The sequence below is a fragment of the Castor canadensis genome, chromosome 4, assembly GCF_047511655.1.
Source record: "Castor canadensis chromosome 4, mCasCan1.hap1v2, whole genome shotgun sequence".
Classification (NCBI taxonomy): domain Eukaryota; kingdom Metazoa; phylum Chordata; class Mammalia; order Rodentia; family Castoridae; genus Castor; species Castor canadensis.
The window spans coordinates 43,577,321-43,599,947 of record NC_133389.1 but is presented as its reverse complement, the minus strand read 5'-3'; the positions used below and the strand labels follow the sequence as shown (position 1 = coordinate 43,599,947).

At 35.4% G+C, this 22,627-nt stretch overlaps 1 protein-coding gene across 2 annotated transcripts in view; it reads right to left on the bottom strand.

Annotated features, from left to right (window-relative positions):
- Positions 1–1,204: 1,204 nt before the first annotated feature.
- Positions 1,205–22,627, bottom strand: part of Dsc3 (desmocollin 3) — a 48,911-nt gene continuing 27,488 nt past the window's right edge. Inside the window, exons 10-17 of one of the 2 annotated variants that reach the window (XM_074070098.1) lie at positions 17,351–17,610; positions 17,096–17,238; positions 15,526–15,750; positions 13,035–13,259; positions 10,781–10,902; positions 6,467–6,721; positions 4,488–4,530; positions 4,272–4,409 (exon numbers count right to left, since the gene is read on the bottom strand). In XM_074070098.1, coding sequence (XP_073926199.1) covers positions 4,504–4,530; positions 6,467–6,721; positions 10,781–10,902; positions 13,035–13,259; positions 15,526–15,750; positions 17,096–17,238; positions 17,351–17,610 — 1,257 coding nt within the window. In that variant the 3' untranslated portion in view covers positions 4,272–4,409; positions 4,488–4,503. Of the gene's footprint in view, positions 4,410–4,487; positions 4,531–6,466; positions 6,722–10,780; positions 10,903–13,034; positions 13,260–15,525; positions 15,751–17,095; positions 17,239–17,350; positions 17,611–22,627 lie in introns of both variants that reach the window. The other variant, XM_074070097.1, reaches the window with a different exon arrangement.

The following is a 22,627-nucleotide window of genomic DNA, read 5'->3' as shown; positions in this document are numbered from 1 at the left end:
AGAGAGAAGACTTGTGTGAACTGATAAGGAGAAAGCCTAATGTGGCTGGACTCTCCTCAAAATCAAAACTGCTCTGGAATCCCTTGCACGTGTTTCCAAGCGAAAAGCAAGTTCTGGTCTAAACAGGTTAAGAATTGCCTTTTGCCTATTACCATGTCATAATAATCTCATTGTATTTTTAAATTTTCTCCCTCCATGGGTTATTTTTTGGTAGTAATGGGTAATCCCAGGTACAGAATGATTCTTGAGACATGTCATAATTCTTTCACAACTTTCATGTCACTCACCCCCCATAGGCTGGTCCTGGATAAGAACTTGACACCCTAAGCTCCTGAACTTCAATTAAAAACTTGTGTTGGAGTGGAAATGGTCATCATTCTCCATCTCTCTCTCTAAGACAACCCACTTTGACCTCTGAAAATGCCTCTCTAATCTAGTAAACTTTGCTATTCCTTTCACCAAGTTTCACATCTTGTCTGGATATCTCTTGCTGAACACAAGAATTGAGATGCTGGGCTGACCTCCAAAACACACATCTCGCACTACTGTTTCCACCATGTGCAGGCAGTGGGTGTTCTATGTGCTTTAAATATATTATCCAACTTAACCATCTCAATAACCCCATGAGGTTGGCATTATCACCCGGATTTTAAAGATGAGAAAACTAAGAGAGGGGTAAGTGGCCTTTCTAAGGTCATACACCTGTTAAGTGGTATTGCCAGGATTCAGATGCAGCCATTCTGGCTCTATGCTTTCAACTGTTATGATCCAATATTTAAACAAATCAATACTGCTGGACACTTGGAATTTATTTAATGTTTTGCTACTACCAACAAAAATCAGTGGACATTTGTGAAGCCAAATACTTAGGAAAAAATCATTGTTACACTAAAAGTTCCTGCAAATGATATTGTTTCAAATTATATTAAAATTTAAGTCTTTTGATATAAATAATAAATTTTTGAAATGGCCAGCCTTACCTTTGTGAAGGAGCTTGTTCACATGTGAGGGAAATGTATTGATTGTGAAGCATACACCACCTTATCTGGTTGTATCATCTGTGATTAAAACTTGGATATTACCTATCTTATAAGTGGCAGAATCAAAATTGGAACATTGCCTACTTTTGCTTTTTGCTTTTTAAACTCATAATCTTTTCCCTTGACTACACTGCTCCTCAAAATAAAAGTCCTGTGTCATCGCACAAATTCTGCAACACTTTAATTTCAACCACCTTGTCATAATTTTCACACCAAATCAAAATCTAACATAAGTGCACATAAAGATTACATTCATTTGTAAGGCTGTACCTTGAAATAGCAGTTTCTACCCAATAGTATAGTATGTATTAACCATGTTGACAATTTGCTAATGACACTATAAAATATTCCCCACTAATACAACTCTCTTTAGAATTTCCATTCCATTTTAGCCTGAAATACAATTTTACAACATGACCATATCACATCATTTAATCTCTAAACACAGCAAAGACAAGAAACCAAGTTAACATTGTTTTATTACATTTTTAAGCATTATTTTACACATCCAATTTTTGTTTATTGTAATCTGCCAAATTTCAAAAGCAAAGTAGAGTCTTTTAATGGCAAAATTAAAGCTCTGTTTAAAATACTGCAAAACAAATCCCCATTGCATTTTAGACAGTTGGCTGCTTCCTCATAAATGTAAGAAAAATAATCTGTACACTTACATAAAAAAACCCAAAACCATTCGCTGGAAAAAAATGAAAGCTTGAAAAAGATAGTTTCTTGCATACTAAAATAGCACAATTTTTATCTATCTGGCACATGTGAGGAAAGAATAATATGACATGTTAAAATGACTGTGTTAAAATTAGAACTTAAAAGGAAAATGACTCTTTCAAAAGTCTCAGTCTAAGAAACATAGATTTCAGGAGCCAATGAGAAAATTTAAAATGTAGAATCAAATCAGAAATTTAGATACATATTTAACTGAAGGTCACGTTAATGCCCAGAGGGTTACAGGAAGGATAGAGCCTTCCTCGTGAACATCTTGTTTGTTCTGCACAACCAGTTCAGGCCCGTCGAAAATGCCTTAGTCTCATCACTCAGTCAGCCCTCTCCTTGATTCCAACTCCAAATAAGGAGAGGCATGAAGAAGAGCTTGGCTCATACTTCACCAAAATCAAATGGTAGCTGCACTGGCCCAGGTAACAAAGGAAAAGGCCAAGTCAAGCCTAGAAAAAAGTTTAAGTTTCTTTGATATCACTAACAATCCTTGCTGGCCTCTCTCTTTGGTCTTGAAAGTCTGGGTCTTCAAGTTGTTCCCTGACTGTCCAAGTACCCCACCTGGGCTTATTCTCTCTCCAAAAGATAATTTGATGTCTTGGGCTTGCACTCTCCTTTTGTTCTTAAATGACAGTTTGATTCCTTTCATGCCTTCTAAATTCCTATTTCTATTAGTGTAAAACTCCTTATAACAAAGCAAATTGAGAAAAATTAATGCACACTGATGGATGATTGAAAATCTGGAGTTCTTGCCATCATTGAACCTCTGCTGGAGGTCTTTTGGACAATATTGGCAAACAGATAAAAGAAGGGGACTGACAAGGGCTGGCTTTTCTGGAATCAAGCTAGTGCCAATTTATAATAGGTAATGAGTAGGGAAAGGGAATTTTGCAGCTCCAATTTCTGATTTGACATAGTGTAAGTGGGAACAGGTATGTGGTTTGAGTAAGGACACCCCACTTCCTGCTTTCATGAAGATTTGCCTCCCAGCTCCATGTAGCCTCTAAACTATGACTGAGAGGACATGGTTAATTGGCTCTAAATAAAAATGTTTGGAGAAAAGAAAGACAAGGAAAATGGTGATAGAGAATTCAATGTGAGCAGAGATAAAGTTTTAAAGATATATTTTAAAAGAAGGTTTTAGTATTAGCTCCCATGAAAAGCACCACGTCTGTGGAACCTTGCCACCAGAAAGCAGGAAGTCCTAGCTGTAGTGTGTTTTCCCCGCTTGTTTCTAACTTGTGGATATGGAAATCTTTACACAGACTGTAAAGAAAATCTACTTGCCCACCTAGCTTCCTCTTTCCCTCCCACTGAGACCAGAAAAGTGTAATTTGTTTCCAAGTCTAAACAGATGACTCAAGTAATTATGAACTATTTCCTGGTCACGTCAGATAACATGCCTAAGAACTAGGCATGAGAAGCTCGATCTTTTCAAAACCCTGGCTTCCTACTGCAGGAGAAACCACTCCTTAGCCTCTCTTTAAATTACTGCCATTTTCTTCTTTGTTTCCATTTCATTTTAAATATTATATTGATTAATATTTTAACTTATGCACACATTCATTTCAAACTATGTTCCTACAAATTTGTTTCCAAAGTCAAATGACGAATTTAATAGTGGGGTTGTGGGAAGTTTTCAGAGCAGCAAAATTTTTAATTGAATTTAGTCTTAACTGTTTCCTAAAACTTTCTTCAAATGGTGGCACCTAATATTTTAGCTTATTTCTTAGACTATCACTTGAAGTGAATATATATGAATGTGGTATTGGCATAGCTTAGCCATTTTCTGACTAATACTTACCTGACATATTTATTGGGAAAATACCTTTAAAGAACAGATCCTTTATAGACCCCAATTCCAATGCTGCAGCATGAGCTTTGCCAGTTGACTATTTTAGTTTTTTGTACTTCATGGAAAAGATAAGCAACAAATTGCTTCAAAAATACAAATTGACAAGGAGCATAATTCAAAATTTAGAAAAAAATTATTGTATATGCAGATGTTCCTCTATTTATAATGGGATTATGTGCTAATAAAACATTATAAATTGAAAATGCTGGTACATTGAAAAATGCATTCAATATACCTAACGTACTGCACATTGTAACTTAGCAGCACAGTGCAGCACTGAGTGTCATTTCCTTTCCTTTGTGATCAAGTGACTGACTGGGAGCTGTGGCTTGCTACCACTGTCCAGCATTGCAAAAGAGTAGCACACGGCATATTGGAGCCCAGGAAAATATCGACATTCAAACTTCAAAGTGCAGTTTCTCCTGAAGGTGTATCATTTTCTCACTATAATAAAGTCAAAATATGGTAAGTCAAGCCATTATAAGTCATGGACCATCTACATATAAATTGTAACTGAGTTTTACAATATTACTTTCTGAAACATCCAGAATGTCTGCAGTAATATGTCTAATTGTAGCATTGTGATCTTATCTCTTTGCACATGCTTCTGCTAATGTAAGAAATTTGGGTTCCAAATTATTTAAAAAGTCAAGTCCATCTTCTTCCTGTTTGTCACTGCAGCAACCTATGGAACCGGCTGGAGATCCCCTTCCTTCATAGCGATAGGTAAGGACATAGTCTTGCAATGGTATGTGGTCTTCACTCTGATTACATGCGTGCAACTTCTGTAAAATTTTTAAAAAGGATTGTATTATTGTTTTAAACAACTTAAATATATGAACATAAAATTTATTTTTATTTACCTTTTATGCTTAATTTTTAACCAGTGTGTCCTCTAATGGATTCCTACACACAAAAAATGCACATGATTGGTCTATATCACAACCATACCATAAAATCAACATATTTTATACTTTTAATAATCCATACAAATAAAAATTATGTACATAAATCTCATATTAAGTACACTTAAACTATCATGAACTAGCCCTAAATTTTATGTTTAAAGGTCACATTAGTCCACAAAATGGAGACAACATGCATTGTAGTTAGAATTCAAGCTTGAATGTAAAACAGTCCTAGTTTTATCAAGGCTCTGACTTTGCCAATTAGTTATATTACTTTGGGAAAGTTACTAAACATCTTTAAGTTTCACTGTCCTCATGTCAAAAATGGGAATATAGGCAGTGACCATCCCACAGTACTATTTTGGAAATTAATGATGAAATAATATTCCATGAAAGTACACTTATGCCCATCACAAGTCAATGCACAACAGATGTTAACTAAAATCACTATTACATACAGCTATGAAGTAGATAAGAATTACAGCTTAGCCTCAGAATCAAAGTTCCAAGATAGCCAAAAGATGAGATGCACAAAAAATTCACTGAAATTAAAAATAATCAACACATTCTAAATTGCAAAAACTGGGTTTTTGTAGTGAATCAGCAAATATTCAGCCACATCTACCTTCATTGCTGTCTATCACTGGCCTGTCTGCCAGCTTGTCAAATTTCTGTACCTCTACCCTTTCCTTACCTGCTTGTTCACTCACTTTCTAAACTAGAGCTCACTTGATTGGCTTATATTATCAAGTACCTTTCCTCATGACCTTGTCACTTCCCATTACTCTTGTTATTAGATGTGCTCACTGAAGAATACACCTAAATGTGTGCCCTACGCTTCATTCCGTCTCAAACCTGATCGTACATGAATGCCAACTATCTTCAAACAGAAAAAGGGTTAACACTTGAATTTAACAGCAAAAAAAAAAAAAATGCTAGAGGCATGTGATAACCTACAGCCCTAATATAGAATAGTGCTCATTCACCATCCACCCAAGGATTTAGGGTTTCTGATCCAGTGTTTGCTATAAAGGTACTGGTATTCTCTGATTAAAAAAGAAAAAGAGGTAGAAACTTTATACCAGCAAGAATATTTAATGTAGGGTTTCTCTACCCTAGTTGCACATATGAATCACCTGAAAATTTTTTTGAAAAAGCAGAATCAATAGAATTAGAATTCTTTAGGGTAAAGTACTTTTCAGAAGCTTTCTAGGGCATTTTGATGTAGAGAGAATCCCTTATTTAATCTCTTCTTTCTTTTGCATTCTTGCTTCCTTGTCAATAAAAACACTTTATATTTGCACAGTGCTTTATAATGTTAAATACATTTCATGTAATGGTGACTATAGCTAATAATAGTGTTTTGTATATTTCAAAATTGCTAAGATTCAATTTCAAATGTTCTCCCCACAAAAAAGTGACTATTTGAGGTCATTGAATCATCCAACACTGTAAACATATCATAATATCACTTACCATGCCCCTAAAAATATTATAGTTAGCCAACTTAGAATAAATACAAAATCAAAAACAAACAAATAAATCATATTAATCTTCATCCTAAAACTGCACGGGGATATTTGTGTTTTCATAAAGAAATATAGACTTGATTTGTAAATTTGTAATTGTCAGAAACTAGAAATTTTTCTTCACATTCTTCTGTATCAAGAATGAACGAGGTAAATGTACACCTAAAAATGAGTCTTTAGTGGGGAGGTTAGAAATATCTAATTTTATGGGACTTTAGAAATAAATGAATATGACAAAGAAATGAAACTTTTTAAAACAAAATAATGTAAGAAAACCAAGAAGTTTTTTAAAATGACCAAAGTGAGAAAGAGAAGGGACATTGAAAAGCAGCCTCTGAAAATATACATTAGTTTCAATTTACTATTGTTCTTAAACTGCAAAGTTTAAACACCCAGGGAACTCACTTCACCAAGTCGGGGCTGAGTGAAATTGTGCCACTCTGAGTAAGTGTATCTGCCATTGTCTGTCTCCATGTGTCCTCCCCTGCAGGAATCCAGTGTATGGTGGTGCCCAGCCACCCGGCAGGAGTCCAAGGTCTGATGTCCTTTCATCATTTCAATGGTTTCCTGTCCACCATTTCTGATTCCAGATCCCATTGTGCCACAAAAGCCTTGACTTGAATTGTTAGCAGTGTGGGTCGTGAATCCATTGGCAGAACACTATAATATAACACAATACCAATCATGTCAGGAGGAAAAGGATTTCCAGTAAAGTCAGAAAAAGCTAAGGGAGACAGAACATTCACAACTTTTTATTCATTCACTCATTCAATAGACATATATTTACTTGCAATTATGTGCCCAGATGCAAGAGCATAGAGATGCAAAGATAACACAGTCCATCAGTGGCTCCAAGAAGCTTTTATTCTATTGAGAGAGAAAAACTGATATTTCTTTTAAGAATATGATAAGTTCTCACTATGAGTCAAAACAGAATGCTATATGAGCATAGAGGTGGAGCATTAAAATTCAAAGCCAGAAAAGATAAGTGGAGAACCTTAGAACTTTAAGTAGAGGAGCTAAAGACCAGAAAGAGTAGGAGAAAGACTGTAATACCTGAAGAAGAGTCTAGAGTCAAAGGAAAATGAAGATGCCAGGTATGGTAGTGCACACTTCCTATAATCCCAGATTCTCAGGAGGGGAGAAAGGAGGATTGCCATTTGAGGCCAGCCTAGGCAAAGTTAGTTTATCTCAACCAATAAAAGTTGGGCAAGGTAACATGTGCCTATCATTCTAGCTATAGAGGTAGCACAAATAGCAGGACGTGGTCCAGGCTAGCCCAGGCATAAAGCGCTATCTGACTTCAATAACAACCAAAGGAAGAAGGCTTGGGGGGGAGCATAGAATAAGTGGTAGAGGACCTCCTAGCAAGTGGGAATCCCTGAGCTCAACCTCCAGTACAGTGAAGCAGAAGCAGAAGGAAGAGAAAGAAGAAGAAAAAATGAGGAGGAGGAGATTAATTTAGTATCACAGAGATTCAATGGAGTCGCCAAATTATTCTAGGTGAAAAATGATAAGGACCTAAGCCAAGGTAGAAACAATGATGCTTAAAATTGGATGGACTCCATAGAGAGCTAAATTGATGGCCCAACAAAGGGAAAAGTCAGCAATTATTCCTTTGTGTTCTACTTGGGCAACTAGATAAATGGTACAATTCACTGAAATAATAGAGAAAATTGTGTTTGAGGGTTAGAGGAGGGTAGCCGATTCCATTTTGAATTGATAAACTTGAGAAACGTGTGGGATGTCCAAGATATATATGGGAAAATGTGAATTTGGATCTCAGGTGAGAGATCTGAGCTAGAGATACAATTCTGGGAGTCATTACCAAGAAAGGTGGTTGTAGGAGCCACAGCAACAGATGAAATACCTGGAGAAAGTTATAGACTAAAAGAAAAAAAGGACTAAGGATAAAACACAAGGAAAAATCATGCTTTCACAAGTAAATAAGGGAAAAATGGATATATCACTGTCGGGAACAGCCACTGAGATAATGGAACTAAGACACCATGCAAAGGATTACAGCAGACAGAGAAAAGTCAATGATGGAAAACAAATTGGAGTTTAAGAACTAGTTCAAATATGGTTAAGTGCCCATTGAATTCAAGTAAAGTAGGCATTGGTAATCTTTGCCACAACAACTTTGAATAAGAACTGAGGAACAAGCAGTAATGTAACAGAGAAATCAATTTTACTTTCCAAAAGTTCAGTTTTAAAGGAAAAGAGAGGTGGAAGGAACTAGAGGAGGAAAGACTCAAGGAAATGCTTAATAATAAAAGAAAAAACTTGACTAAACATTAACTTAACACTGGGACTTTCAAGCCTTTGGCCATAGATCAGAAGTTTAGTCATAGCAGTAAGCTTAGTGTATCAGCTTAATTACAAAGCTTCATACTACTTTTATGATAAGAACCTCCATTATAGTCAAGCTTTCCATTACACTATTTTCTTATCAGTTTAATTTTTCTTACATTTAATGTGCAGAGTCTCTAATTAAACTGGAAGTCTTTTGATTTTAAAGTCTGATTTGCTGAACCTGAAACATATCCACAAAAGTCAAGCAGACTTTTTTTGCCTCAGAAAAAAAATTGCAGGAAAAAAAAAGACTTGAAAAGTAGCCATTTGGTGGCAGTGCTACCCTATATTTACTTAGGCTGCTGCTACAGTAAAATTCTGTTACATAAAATAAATTCCTGATTATTAAATCTCCTTGATGGTATAATTTTCTCATAATGAACACACACCAGAGATACATTTCTAAGATAATGGAACAAGAATTGAAAGCAAGCTAAATTTGATATTAATGCTGAGCCCACAGAGCTACTTTTATGCTTTTCGTCTACCCTCCGTGTCCATTACACCTGCATTTCACAGGGTATCACCTACTCCTTACTCATATCTATAGTTCCCAGATATACTGTTCCAGTCCTGATTTTTTATCCAACTCCTAGTCCCATCTGAATACTATATATCTAAGTGATTCTATATATTCACTATGAAATTTTGTCATGATTGGTAAAAATTCACCTAAAATATGTTTTGAAATTTCAAGCCCCTTTTAGAAGCATTCAGAAGAGAGAACAGGTAAATATGGTGAAGTGGCCCATCAATACCATCAAGTGACAAAGAACAAATATTAGGTAAAGATAATCCACTCAGTTTTCAGATATAAACTAAAATCCTCCTATGATATAAATCAGGGACTATAAAAGGACTGAGCCCATTATCTGAAACAGAAAATAGAAATAATCACAGTGCTCCCCATGTGATAGATGAGCTGTCATTTTGCATGAGAGTGGGAAGGAGTCGATAGTGGGAAGAGTAAGTAAGAAAGGCATCTCTATCCTGAGACATGGAAACAGAAAGATAGGTCATCGCAGTCCCTAGAGACAGCTCCATTTTCACTCCACTTTTTTACTTTGTCCCTCAAATTCAATCAATGACTTTTTCATTTATGACTTTAATAAATTTTAATATTCCAATTATCATAATCTTAAGTAGTGTTATCTTATGCTTAAATTAGCAAAAAATCCTAAGCCCTCACCTTCCCCACCCAAATGTTTTCCTATTGTCCTTTTTTTTTTTTCTGTTAAAAAAGTTTTTGTTTTCTTTTATTCATATGTTCATACAATGTTTGGGTCATTTCTCCCCTCTCTCCCCCACCCCCTTGCTTGTCCTTGATTCGCCTTCTGATTTAGCATCCCGTAGCTTGAATCATGCCACCCTCCTGTAGAACAGCCTTAACTACTCTCTTATCAAGACAATGAATCCAAATCCATCTGTAACATGAGGAAGTCCCCATCCTTCATTTCTTTCTGATATCCTTTCCCCCAGTGCCTAAGTTTCAAGCCTTTGTGCCAACACAGGATTTCTTCCATTCCAAAGCAATGTGTTTCCTATTTTACTGAACAGTCCTAAACTTTGCCATCACCTTCTTGTTCTTCATGCTGTTTTCCTCCACTTTGACTGTTCTTACCACCACTTCACTTTCAGACCCTTCTTATTCATTCTTAAAGTTACAGAATAAGCTGTACCTCTTTCTCCAAGTCTTTCTGGTTGATCCAAACCTTAAGCATTTACTTATAGATGGTAAGTATCTTTGAACTCTAACAGTGCTTCGTCATACTGATTTACTATCATATACCTATTTTTCTTTTCCATAAGAGTATATTCTATTTCCCATAAATAAATTAAAATTCTTTTGAGGAGAGATATACTTTGTAAATTACTTTCTTACATACTGCCTTAAAAAACAATAGAGCCAAATCCTTCAGAGGGCCTGAAAATATTTAAAGAAGTACAATAGCAATAATCTTTCAACTCCACACACTTTTTTAAAATATATTTTTTATCATTTTCCCAATTATCTTGAAAACTTTTAGCAAGCTTTGTTTTTGTTATCATTAGTGGTTGGAGAGTTAGATAATGAATATCTGGACATATACATTGCAGAGAGAAGTCAGAAAGATTATTTTATAACAAATTTTTAACATCAAAGAGTAAGTTTTAGATCATAATACTAAGGTGAAAAACATATAACTGAAACAATAAATCTGGTTTCAGAATTTTAATAAATACCATTATGTAAATGTTTAAATATTCATGAATCAAATAAATTTTACCCAATTAAAAATGTAAATTAACTCCAAAATGTTGAAATAATTTCATGAGGATAAATTATGCGAGACTGAGATAAATATTTTTCAAAGGATTACTCACCACTCTATCGTCTCCAGGTGCTTCTGTGTTTGATATAATTAAGTTTTGCTGTGCTAAATCTTCAGGAAATTTTTTCCCTTTTCTGGCACTAACAACTCCACATACTAAAGTTAGCAGTACAGCTGAGAAGAACAACAACAAAAACAACTTAATTTAACATACAGAGAATAAAGTAATTATTTTCTTTTATTCTTTTGACCTTTATTGACTTTTATCTCTTATGACCTAAGGGCCACAGAAGGAAAATGAAACCACTAAGCATGGTTTCTCATGAATTATCTTGGTCTTTCCAAATTAACAGGCAACAATTTGGCTTAGATTTAAAAATGTAAATGATCATATGTATATTTTGACAATTTTCCTCTCTCTCTCGCTAAAGGGTCGAATTCTACCAATCACATTAAAGCATTTAGAATCATGAGTTAAACAGTATATTTATTTAAGACAAAGACATTAAAGAGATTCACTGATTCCCAAAAGGAAGGTTTACCTACCTGAAAAAATAACAAAACAAACCATTTTCTCAGAATAATTTTATCTACAACTATTTTAATTAAACCTAGTTTTTAATTTGTCTATTTTGAATTTTTATTCTACATCATAATTATAGGGAGTATAAATATATGATAATAAAACAAATAGTAATAACAAAAATTCTACAAGACCCCATATCAGATTGGTTAACCCCATATCAGATCAGATGGTCCCAAATCTAGTTCACAATACGATTGTGTATGTCCCATGGGCTAAGACTTTATATTTAGAAATGGGTTAAAAATCAAAAGACTAATAATGGTTCGTGACATGCACATTATATGAAATTCAAATTTCAACATTTATATCTAAAATTCTATTGGAACACAGTATACCCATCATTTACGTATTTCCTATGGCCACTTTCTTCTTACAAGAGCAGATTTGATTGGTTTCAACTGAAACCATATGCCTGTAGAGCTTAGAATATATATATCCTATGTATTTTAACATATTTAGAATATATATAACTCTGGTCCATTACAAAGAAGCAGAGTGCCAACTCCTGTCTTCTCTATGCCTTACCTATCTGGTTCCATTTCCTAATGTTCTTCCCTTCACCACTCCTGTCCAACCATGCTACTTTTATCAACACATAATCCTACTTCAAGACCTTTGCACTAACATTCCCCTCTACCTAAAAGCTTGCCAAGCATTCTACATTTGACTCTTTCCCCTTTTCTAGAAATCATCAACTTTCTCATTTAGGGTTCACATAACCATGGATAGAAAATTGTAATCACTAGCACCAACATACCCCCCTCAACTGCACTAGAGCACAATAGATCCTTTTTATTTTGTCTATTTTTCCACAGCCTTTTACTTATTCATTTACAGTCAAAAGGAGTCTTTATTTTTTGTCTATTTTGTTCTCTAATGAATTCCAAGCATCTAGTATAATTTCTGGTATTGAGGAAGTATTCCACATATATATTTATCTTGTTGGGTTGATTAAAAATAATGAGCACTCACTAGAAATTTAGCATACAATATTCTAAACACTACACATGCATTTACTCAATTAATCCTCAGTGCTACCCCGGTAAGATACTCTAGTTGTCCCCTTTTACAGATGAGCAAGCTGATGTACTATTAAGTAATTTGCCCCAGGTCCCATGACTTGCAAGTGATGAGGCTGGGTTGCAAACACAGGCAGTCTAGCTCCAGAATCATGCTTGTAAGCACTATTCTTATCACAGAACAATGCTAATCTGAGCCTAAAAGGACAGGATGGGGTAAAAAAAAAGGGGGGGGGGATCTGGTGCCATTGGTAATTACACAACTGGCAAGAAGGGGTTAATAGAATTCAAAATTTGCAAGTTATAGCCAGGCTGAGATCACTGTGATCTGAGCATCTCCCCTACGTCTGTGGTTGCAAGGTGAGAAGACATGAAACGAACATGACTTTTAATGAACTTTCATATGCAGAAGTTTGACATTGTTCTAGTTATCCCTTAATGGAGTAGCACTGAGACCAAGAAATAAAAACTTGGTGCAATCTAAAGAATTAGCAACATTTATATTCAAGTATGAAATCTATCTCTGAAAATCATGTTTTCTTTCACAGAAAATATGCAAGTAGAATTCAGATGATAACACAAAAGAAACTCTTAAAAGAACCTCACATCTGACAGATACTTGAACACATTTAATTTATAAAGATCCTTTCCTGCACTCAAATCATTTGTTTTGCATTTTAACTTCAAGTTAAAGTACTTACAAAACAGCAGTGCAATGCCCAGTAATATCGCAAGGATGGCCCATTTTCCCAGTGCTATCCCTGCACTCCTCGAAGTCCGGACACAATGACTTGGGTGAGTACAATCACACAGATTAACTCTCAGAGTTTTGGTCGCAGATTGGCCTGCTCTATCTTTTACAGTAATAGGAATGGTATATTCTTGAAATGCAGCATTTTTCTTATATGACAAGCGGGCTGCTGTATCTGTAAGAAAGAAGAATTTTATTTTTAAAACATTATTTAATCTTTCTTTAGCATCTATTTCTTCACACTTACTTTAAAAGGCATTACTCTCCAGGAATTGTCTGCCACATAATAAGGAGTACAAATAAAAAACTATCTTTAACCTTTCAAGCACTAATATTATGTTATGCATGTACCCCTTGTAACCCTGTAAAAAAGAGCCACAAAGAAATACTTTAGAACCAGGTGTGGTGGCACATGTCATTAATCCCAGCACTTGGGAGGCTGAGACAGGAAGATAACAAGTTTGAGACCAGCCTAGGCTATGTAGCAAGACCTTGTATCAAAAAACCAAAATAATAATAATAATGAATTGGAGTGACTCAGTAACATTCTAGAAATATTTAATATCCCGTTATTTATACAAACCAACAATGTTAGATGGATTCTTAACATAAAATTTTTCCTTAGTACCAGTTCATACACTTGTAAATAACTCATATCTACAGATACACTGAAGGCTGTCTTCAGTTCCCATTCTCTTATCCATTTACCTTCTGCTATCTGTCCATTATCCTTGCGGATAAGACAGTTTTTCAAAGCACACAATAGATTCTTCATGATAAATGCCTTCCATGTGGAAGTAATCTCCATAGCAAAAAGCTAATTATGTCACTTAATCTTGCACATAAACAGATGCATAGACATAACAATTTGTTTTCATCAACTGTGATAGTCAACTTTCCCCAAAAGTCTTCATATTTTATTTTAATGATGTTATTATTAACTAAGCAAAAGCTGTATAGACTCTCAATGGCAATTGCAACCTCCTTGAGTTTTTATAATAGACTAAGTAAAATGATAAAGCAAAATAACGCACATACATACTGGAAGTCATCTGTGATTATTCAGCCTTGATCAATGCACTGTTACAACTATGAAAGCTCCAGATTTTGACTGCACTTCCAGCCAGAAAGCACCCAGGGATTTTGAGTTACTACTTGGGTTACTTTGGGACACTTTAGGACTATGAATGTCTAAGGTAAGATTTTCCAAGTCCCTCTTATCCTTCCAGAGCACAAGCTGAGTCCTTGCCATGTCTTATTTATTCACAGTAGTGAAACAGCCTTGATTTTCCTTATCACAAATCACCACCTCCCCCAGCCCGTCATCAATGTCAACTTTCTAAGACACAAATCTGGCATAGCTCTGCCTTCCTTGCACATTCCCAAGGCATACCTGCTGCCACCTGAGGTACCCAGGTCAGTCTCAGCCTGGCACATAAGTCTCTTTACCACTTCCATGCAAACTCAACATTCTTACATTCCTAAGAAAACTTTCTAAACTCTACCAATACCAATTCACTTATCCCTAGTGTGTTTCTTCTTTTATACATATTTTAAGCAAATATTGACTAAACAAACACTTTTTAAGTAGTTGTTATCTATTTGGCCCAAGGCTAGGTACTAGAAATACAAAGATAGTAACAAATATACTGAGAAACTCAGGTGTTGGGGGAGAGAGGTAAACAGTGGTGATGCAAGAAGAAATGTGTTACAATACAGAGCACAAAAGGTAGCAGAGCCTCTCCTTGTACTTCAAGAAAGAGTCCACAGACGTTGAGCATATGAGCTAAGATTGTCCCTTTTTATTAATTTCTCTATGTAACCTCAAGGTCTGCAACACTGTCTGATAGATGCTCCATAAATTTTATGAGTTACTATCAGGCTGAGAATCGGGAAAAGAGGTATTTTTGGCAAAAAGAACAGTATGTGCAAAAGCCCAGTTGCATGAAAGAACGTGACATAGTAACAAAACAACAAAGTAAAGTGCAGATGAAATCCAGAGACTGCTCTCACAGCAGACGGTTCATGACTGCTCCAGTGACAGGTCCCTCCCCACATCCCACCATCTTCCTGTCTCTTTCTCCTGGATTCCTCACTTCCAGAGTCTGCTCACAATACAATTTCAACTTCACGTCACCCTGTCTCTCTGTACCTAGAATTACTTTGAAAAACACAACAGAAAGCTTCTCTATCCATAAGTTGCCTAATATTTTAACAAAGCTGTTTGTCTTTGCTGTAAATGGAAATTTTGCCTATAAATGTTATAATTTCCTTAATTTTATCTATAATATATAACACAGTCAGCACACAATATTGGTAAAAAGCTAATTTAATCTTCTAAGACTGAGTTTGCATTAAGCTTTGTGTAGGTAAACAAGTATATCAATCCTTTAGCTATTCTGTTATTTCAAAGCATATAAATCATAATTTTTATTATATACCATTAACTTTGTCAATAGTCCATATTCTATTGATCTCTGGAGAAGTGTTCGCCAGGTTGAATTGAAATGGAGCTCCGTGGATGGGTTCATCAGGGTCAACAGCTGAAATGTCAGTGTACCCCATCTTTGGCTTGCAAATCACAAGGTAATCTTGAAGGATTGCTGGCGCATTGTCATTCACATCTTCAATGTTGACTGCGAGTGTTCCCGTACATGATCTGCCCTCTAAGAGGAGGAAGAGCAAGGTTTAATGTTGTTTTAAAATTCTTGTTTTCTAGTTTCTTAAAGAGAAAAACAAATTCAAATCTTGTGTGATCTATTTTTAATAAACTCTGATTATCAGAGAAATGGTAAATAAGAACACAGATGAAGAAAGCCTACAGTTGATCCAAAATGATTACTACTGTTGATATGTCAGGCACAGCTTTCAGCAAATCTTTTACCAGAATTTCTATGAAATAATAAAAATAAATGTCTGAACTGCAAACTCTCTTTCCTTGGGTTCCTGAGGTAGATGGCAATGACCAATGAAATGGCTACAGAAAAGTTATTCTAGTTCTAGTACACATTCAAAACAGTTAGGGAGGTGTGTGTGTGAGTGTGTGTGTGTGTGTGGTACTGGGGTTTTAACTCGGTCTTTGCACTTCAAGCACTAGACCACTTGAGCCACGCCTCCAGCCCCTCCCTCTTTTCGGCTTTAGTCTAGTTTTCAGACATAGTCTGGCATTATTTACTAGGGAAAAACCTCGGACTATAATCCTCCTACCTCCTTTCCCACCTAACTGGGATTAGAGGCACAGACCACCACAGTGGCTTCTTGAGATGAGGTTTTGCTGACTTTTGCCCAGGTTGGCCTCAAATTACAATCCTCTAATCTCCACCTCCTGTGTAGCTGGGATTAGAGCCATGAACCACCATGCCCAGCCTGGGAGATTTTTAAGATATATGATGACTACGCTCCACAACCAGAGACTCTGATTTAATCAGTCTAAGATAATGTCTACACAATGGTATTTTTTATTTTAATATATAGCCAAGGTTGAGTAATTCTGGGTTACTTTATGAAACAGAATTCAAGCAAAGAATTGTTTTTAAAGGCTCAATTTAAAGTGGCATGAAAAGATCTGGAGGATGGGCTGGAGGTGTGGCTCAAGTGGTAGAGTGACTCCCTAGCAAGTTGGAAGCCCTGAGTTCAAAACCCAATCCCTCAAAAAGAGACAGAAAGAGAGAGAGAGAGGAGAGAGAGAGAGAGAGAGAGAGAGAGAGAGAGAGAAATCTGGAAGAATCTAATGAGACCATTTTATCTAGTCCTAGATTTAATTTTAATTTTTGTCCTTTAACATAGAGCTGTACAAGCACTTTAGGTCCATCTATGCTGGTAATACAAAGATAAATAAAAGATAACATCTATCACTATGCAGTTCACCATGATGGATGATTTAGAGAGCCAGGAGCAGAGTCTTGAAGGTAATTTCTAAGAATTCCATACTATTACCATAATTCTGCACAAGAATAATTTCAATTTATGCTCCCACTCCTTTATAAAATTCTAGAGACTTTTTATTTTTACCTTGGTCTATTGCCAGGACTGTAATATTATATAAGTCATTTCTCGGAGTTGCAACCTCTCTGTCCAGGGTCTTGGAAACTGTGATTGACCCCGAAATCTCATCAATGCTGACCCACTCTTTAGGATCATGCAATTTCTTGTATCTGTTAATAAAAAATAAAAACAATCTCGGTTATCATAACATGCTTTAAAATAAGTAACTTTCTCAATTATGAGGAATGCATTATTAGTATAAGATTACAGATTTCTTTGTACCTTAAACCATTGCTACTTTTAGTTTCAGGGTCATATGCCTTATAGCCATTCATCTTTGAACCCAAGGCTGAGTTTTCTTTAATCCGCACGTATTGAGCTGCAGGGTTGCATTCTGGCCCTTCATCTTGGTCCCTCACGTGAACTGTCACCAAAGCTCGGTTCATAGTTACCACTTTGGTTGCCACATCTCTAGTCAATGGAGCTTCATTGTTCACTCCAATTTCTAGGATCGCTTGACGGTTTTCTTCATAATTCAATGGCTTTAAAATAAAGGACAGTCTGTCAGCATCTGTACAAAAGACATTTGATAGTTCAAATAGCAAGTGAATTTTTGTGAATATAAACAATACTTCATAAATTTACATTCACATTTTGTCAACGTTGACTTTTATCCCCCTGTGCTAATGATCTGTGCTAATAAGCCAATAACTAGAGTCACCCAAAGCTTTCTGCAGGTGGTTTTACAGAGTTGTGGAAAAACTTCTGGAATATTTTTATATTTCATTTTCACTAAGGAAAATTATCCTGAAGCTAAAAATACTGCAAAATAATGACAATGTCTAACAGTCTGGTGTAAAAGTCATCTGACTACCTATAGGAAAGTAGTTTTGACTACTTACTAGTGACTTGGGGCCCAAGAATTTCACAACCCTTGTAAAGTTAGACATAGACTTCAGTAAAACTGAAAAGATGCAATGCATTGATTTTCTGTCTGATAGAGATATTCCAAATGTCTGCTTTAATTACCCTACAAAGCATCTAACTTAGCTATCCCAATTCTATTTTTCCTTTTATCAAATACATCTAAGGTCTCATTTCTTCTTAATAGCCTACTTTGTCTTTTTGCTAGTTCCTTCAATAATGATAAGTGAAACTCTTACTCATGCTCACTACCTATTGTTATGAAAATTACATTTTTGATAATTTGAAAATAATACTTTGAAACTGTCTGCAGTTTATCCAATGAAACTCTCACAGTGGAAGAACAGAAGAGAAAGGGAAATACAACGTGCTTAATGGCAATCATTATTAAATATACAGCAATCTCTAAGTAGTGAGGATAAACTAACTGAACCCTTACACCTTAATGAGATATGAAATACTGTTTTTCTTTCTATTTTACAGAACAAGAAAATGATAAGAAGGAAGTAAACAGATTTTCCTAAGGTCAAAAAATATTCATTTAAGCTGAAAATGGACCCGTGGTCTGGTAGGACCATTTCCTTAGCTAACACACCATGATCCCTCTGCTGTACTAAGCTGATTAATTGCATTACCAGTCTCCACAAAGTTTTAAATCAACACTTTGATTGTAATTGATTTTTAGAGAGCAAATTAAGCAAAAACCATAAAACACTGCTTTCCATCAAACTGTAAGGTAAAAAAATCATGGTTTCTCTGATTCTGTTTCTGCTTATAAAAATAATCACTGGCTAAGTAGTGCACAAAATCAAAACTGAAGTAAAATTGTTTTTAAATTGTCCCTTCCTTATACCCAAAAGACTGTGACACAGGTTACTACAGAGGCACCTGCACACCCATGTTTATTGTGGCACTATTCACAATAGCCAAGTTATGGAAACAGCCAAGATGCCCCACTACTGACTAATGGATCAAGAAAATGTGGTATTTATACACAGTGGAATTTTATGCAGCCATGAAGAAGAACGAAATGTTATCATTAGCTGGTAAATGGATGGAATTGGAGAACATCATTCTGAGTGAGGTTAGCCTGGCCCAAAAGACCAAAAATCATATGTTCTTCCTCATATGCGGACATTAGATCAAGGGCAATCACAACAAAGGGATTGGACTTTGATCACATGATAAAGCAAGAGCACACAAAGGAGGTATGAGGATAGGTAAGACACCTAAAAAACTAGATAACATTTGTTTCCTCAACACAGAGAAACTAAAGCAGATACCTTAAAGCAACTGAGGCCAATAGGGGAAGAGGACCAGGAACTAGAGAAAAAGTTAGATCAAGAAGAATTAACCTAGAAGGTAACACATATGCACAGGAAATCAATGTGAGTCAACTCCCTGCATAGCTATCCTTATCTCAACCAGAAAAAACCCTTGTTCCTTCCTATTATTGCTTATACTCTCTCTTCAACAAAATTAGAGATAAGGGCAAAATAGTTTCTGCCAGGAATGGAGGGGGTGGGGGGGAGAGGGTGGGGGTGGGGGGGAGTAAGGAAGGGGCCGGGGAAGGGGGGAGAAATGACCCAAGCATTGTATGCACATATGAATTAAAAAAAATTGTTCCTTCCTTATACTCAGGTATTAACAACTTGATATGCTAATAATCATGAGTCTTCTTAGAAGTCAAGAAAATTTCTGAATCTTAGAATCACAAGATTCTACTTTCTATGAATATTCTGGAATATTCATAGAATATTCCAGAAACTGGGACAAAGTATTAATATTTGTTTATTTGATGTTGCTCAACATTGTCTCACAAATCATGTGAGTTGGTATGACCATGCAAAGAAAGAGGGCAGCTGTTGGCAGTGAGAAATAGATGGGAATAACCGGGTCCTCCAAAGAAAACCCTAAATGCAAGGGCTATCTAGCACTTGATGAAAGGCTGGATCATCTCACACTTAGAAGTCGCAGAAGTGCTCTCTTTTATGGAAAATTACATCACTAGTCCCAAGAACCTGGTATGACTTTTTATAATAAAATGATATCCTGTAGTTTACAGAGCACTTTCACTTTTGTTAATGTATTTAGGTAGCTATTAGGGGGCAGAGACTTGTATTATTCCCACTTTGCAGACAATGCAGAGGCTAACTTTCCAAGGTCACTCAGGCATGAGAAGCCATTTAACACGCTTAAAAGCATATGCTTGGAATCAAAGAGACCTTGGTTCAAATCCTGACTATACCCCATTCCTGCTGTGAATTTGGGAAAATTCCTTAATCTCTTTGAGACTGAGTTTTCTCTTCTGTATAAATGTTGTAGAAGTAGTATTTAGTTCTATGACACATAGTAAGTGCTTTATCTTATTGTTGTAGTGATATCTCAAACTGTCATACAGGTAAATGCAGAGAACAAGTGATGTGATTTTTTGTTGTTAATAGCAAAATATTTTAGTAATAAGAGATATTAGGCAGGCACAGTGGCTCATGTCTGCAATCCGAGCTACTCAAGAAGCAGTGGTAGGCAAATCATGGTCTAAGGCAAGTCTAAGCAAAAACACAAGACCCTATCAGAAAAATAACTAAAAAGCAAAAAGGGTTGGGCTTTACTACATGATTCAAGTGGAGCACTAGCCTAACAAGTGTAAAGCCCTAAATTCAAACATCTCAATATCGCCAAAAGAGAAAGAGAGAGAGAGAGAGAGAAAGAGTGAGACTAACAAAACAGTCTGCAAGCTTTATTTGGCTAAGAGAAATAAATGTGAATAATTCTTGATTTATACTTACTCCTTCAGGGTGTAAAAGGAGTACATTCTTCTGAACATGATTCTAACTAACAAGGAAGAGTGAGGATTTTGAAAGAGGAAAATTCCTTTGTAGTATTCAACATATTACATTATTCTTTAGCCAATCAAAATACTAAACATCACTGGGTGCATAGTTTATCTCATAGAGATAGGTTTCAAATGCCCTGATTATGCTGTGTTGGATTTTAAAATACAAGATGCCTCATTGAGATTAAATGGTACTTAAAGATATGACTTAAGTACACAATCACAAATATTTCCAAGGAAAAGAATAATATTTGGAAGATCTGTATGGCAGTCAGGGTATTCTGTGATGAATTCAGGTTTTCTAAGATTTTGCATAAAACGTGGAAAGGAAGATGTTATTGACAAAACAAATGCTATTGATAAAATGTTAGAAAATAATGTATGATTCAAGGAAAAAAGAGACGATGAGATTAATAAAAGAGTTTTTATAAGGACAGAAGGAGGAGATAATTTAAAACTAATCTCAGAAAAGTGGAAGTGAATTAAAGTCCAGTAAGAGTTGATTTTTTTGTACCAATGAAGACATTGCTTTATCAAGCCAGGTAACCTAATTATGCTAAAAAGGGAACATGACCCAAGGATCCCACTCTGGAAGACAGGTCTGGCTTTGCACTCTGTCCTGGCTAGGTTAGACATTTAAACATCTGTATGTATGTGGGGCGCAGATCACCTATTTAGCTATAGAATAGAAGCATGTTAACTTCTCTTTGTCTCAGCCTCCTTGTTTGGAAATAGAAAGAATGACTGTAGCAACTACCTGGAGTTACTGTGATGGTTAAATAAGTTTTTTAATTCAGTGGTGTTGGAGCTATTTTACACTGTTTCAGAACATGAAAAAGAGAAGGAGATAAATTATTTTTATGAAACAAGCATAAAATTGATAATGAAAAAGTCAATTATACACAAGAAAAAATAGACAAATCTCATCTGTGGATGTGGATGCAAATTCTAGACACAAATTAGGAAAAAAGACTCAGTAGGAAAGAACATTAAAACAATAACTCTATGACATAAAATCAGCCATGTCCATGATAAGCAATTCTATTTCTAGGAAATTTTTCCACGTGTCAATTGTGCATTGTGGTGGTGCATACACATGGTTATTAATTGTGGCATATTCTGAAATCACAAAAAACTAGGATTTCCATGGATATGGCCTAAATTACCATTTATATGAAACTGACTAAAATATTTTATATTCGTACCATGGATATTATTCTATAGTATCTATAATAGATAGCTACAAAACTGAGTAAACTTCCACAGATATGGAACAGGTTAAAAAACACAGTATGCCCATACCACGAATATTGCAAATGAAAATGTGACAATCTCAGAAATATGAGAAGAAAGGTATATTTATTTAAAAAACAAGATATAATAAAAACTACTTAAACACATTTGTATATACATGAAAAGCCTTTAAAATAATATCTGAGAAACTGAACATATAGTGATTCTTCTAAGAGGAACTGAATATCTGGGGGACCAGAAGGAAAGTGAGACTTTTTAATGTTTTAAACTTTGAACTCTCTAAATGGGCTGCATATTCAAAAACGAATTCAAAATAAAAAATGCATTTATTAGCTATAAAGTAAATAATTTACCAATGACATTTAAATATGAGATACAATGTTAAGGACTTGACATGATATCTAGCATTTGGTAAATAATAAATGTTAGCCATTATTGTCAATGTTGGTTTACTATCCAGGTTTGAACATGAGAATATAATTGGGCTCTGTGGTAAAAGGCTGCACATAGACACCAGGCTGTATTGAATAAGAACTGCCATATGG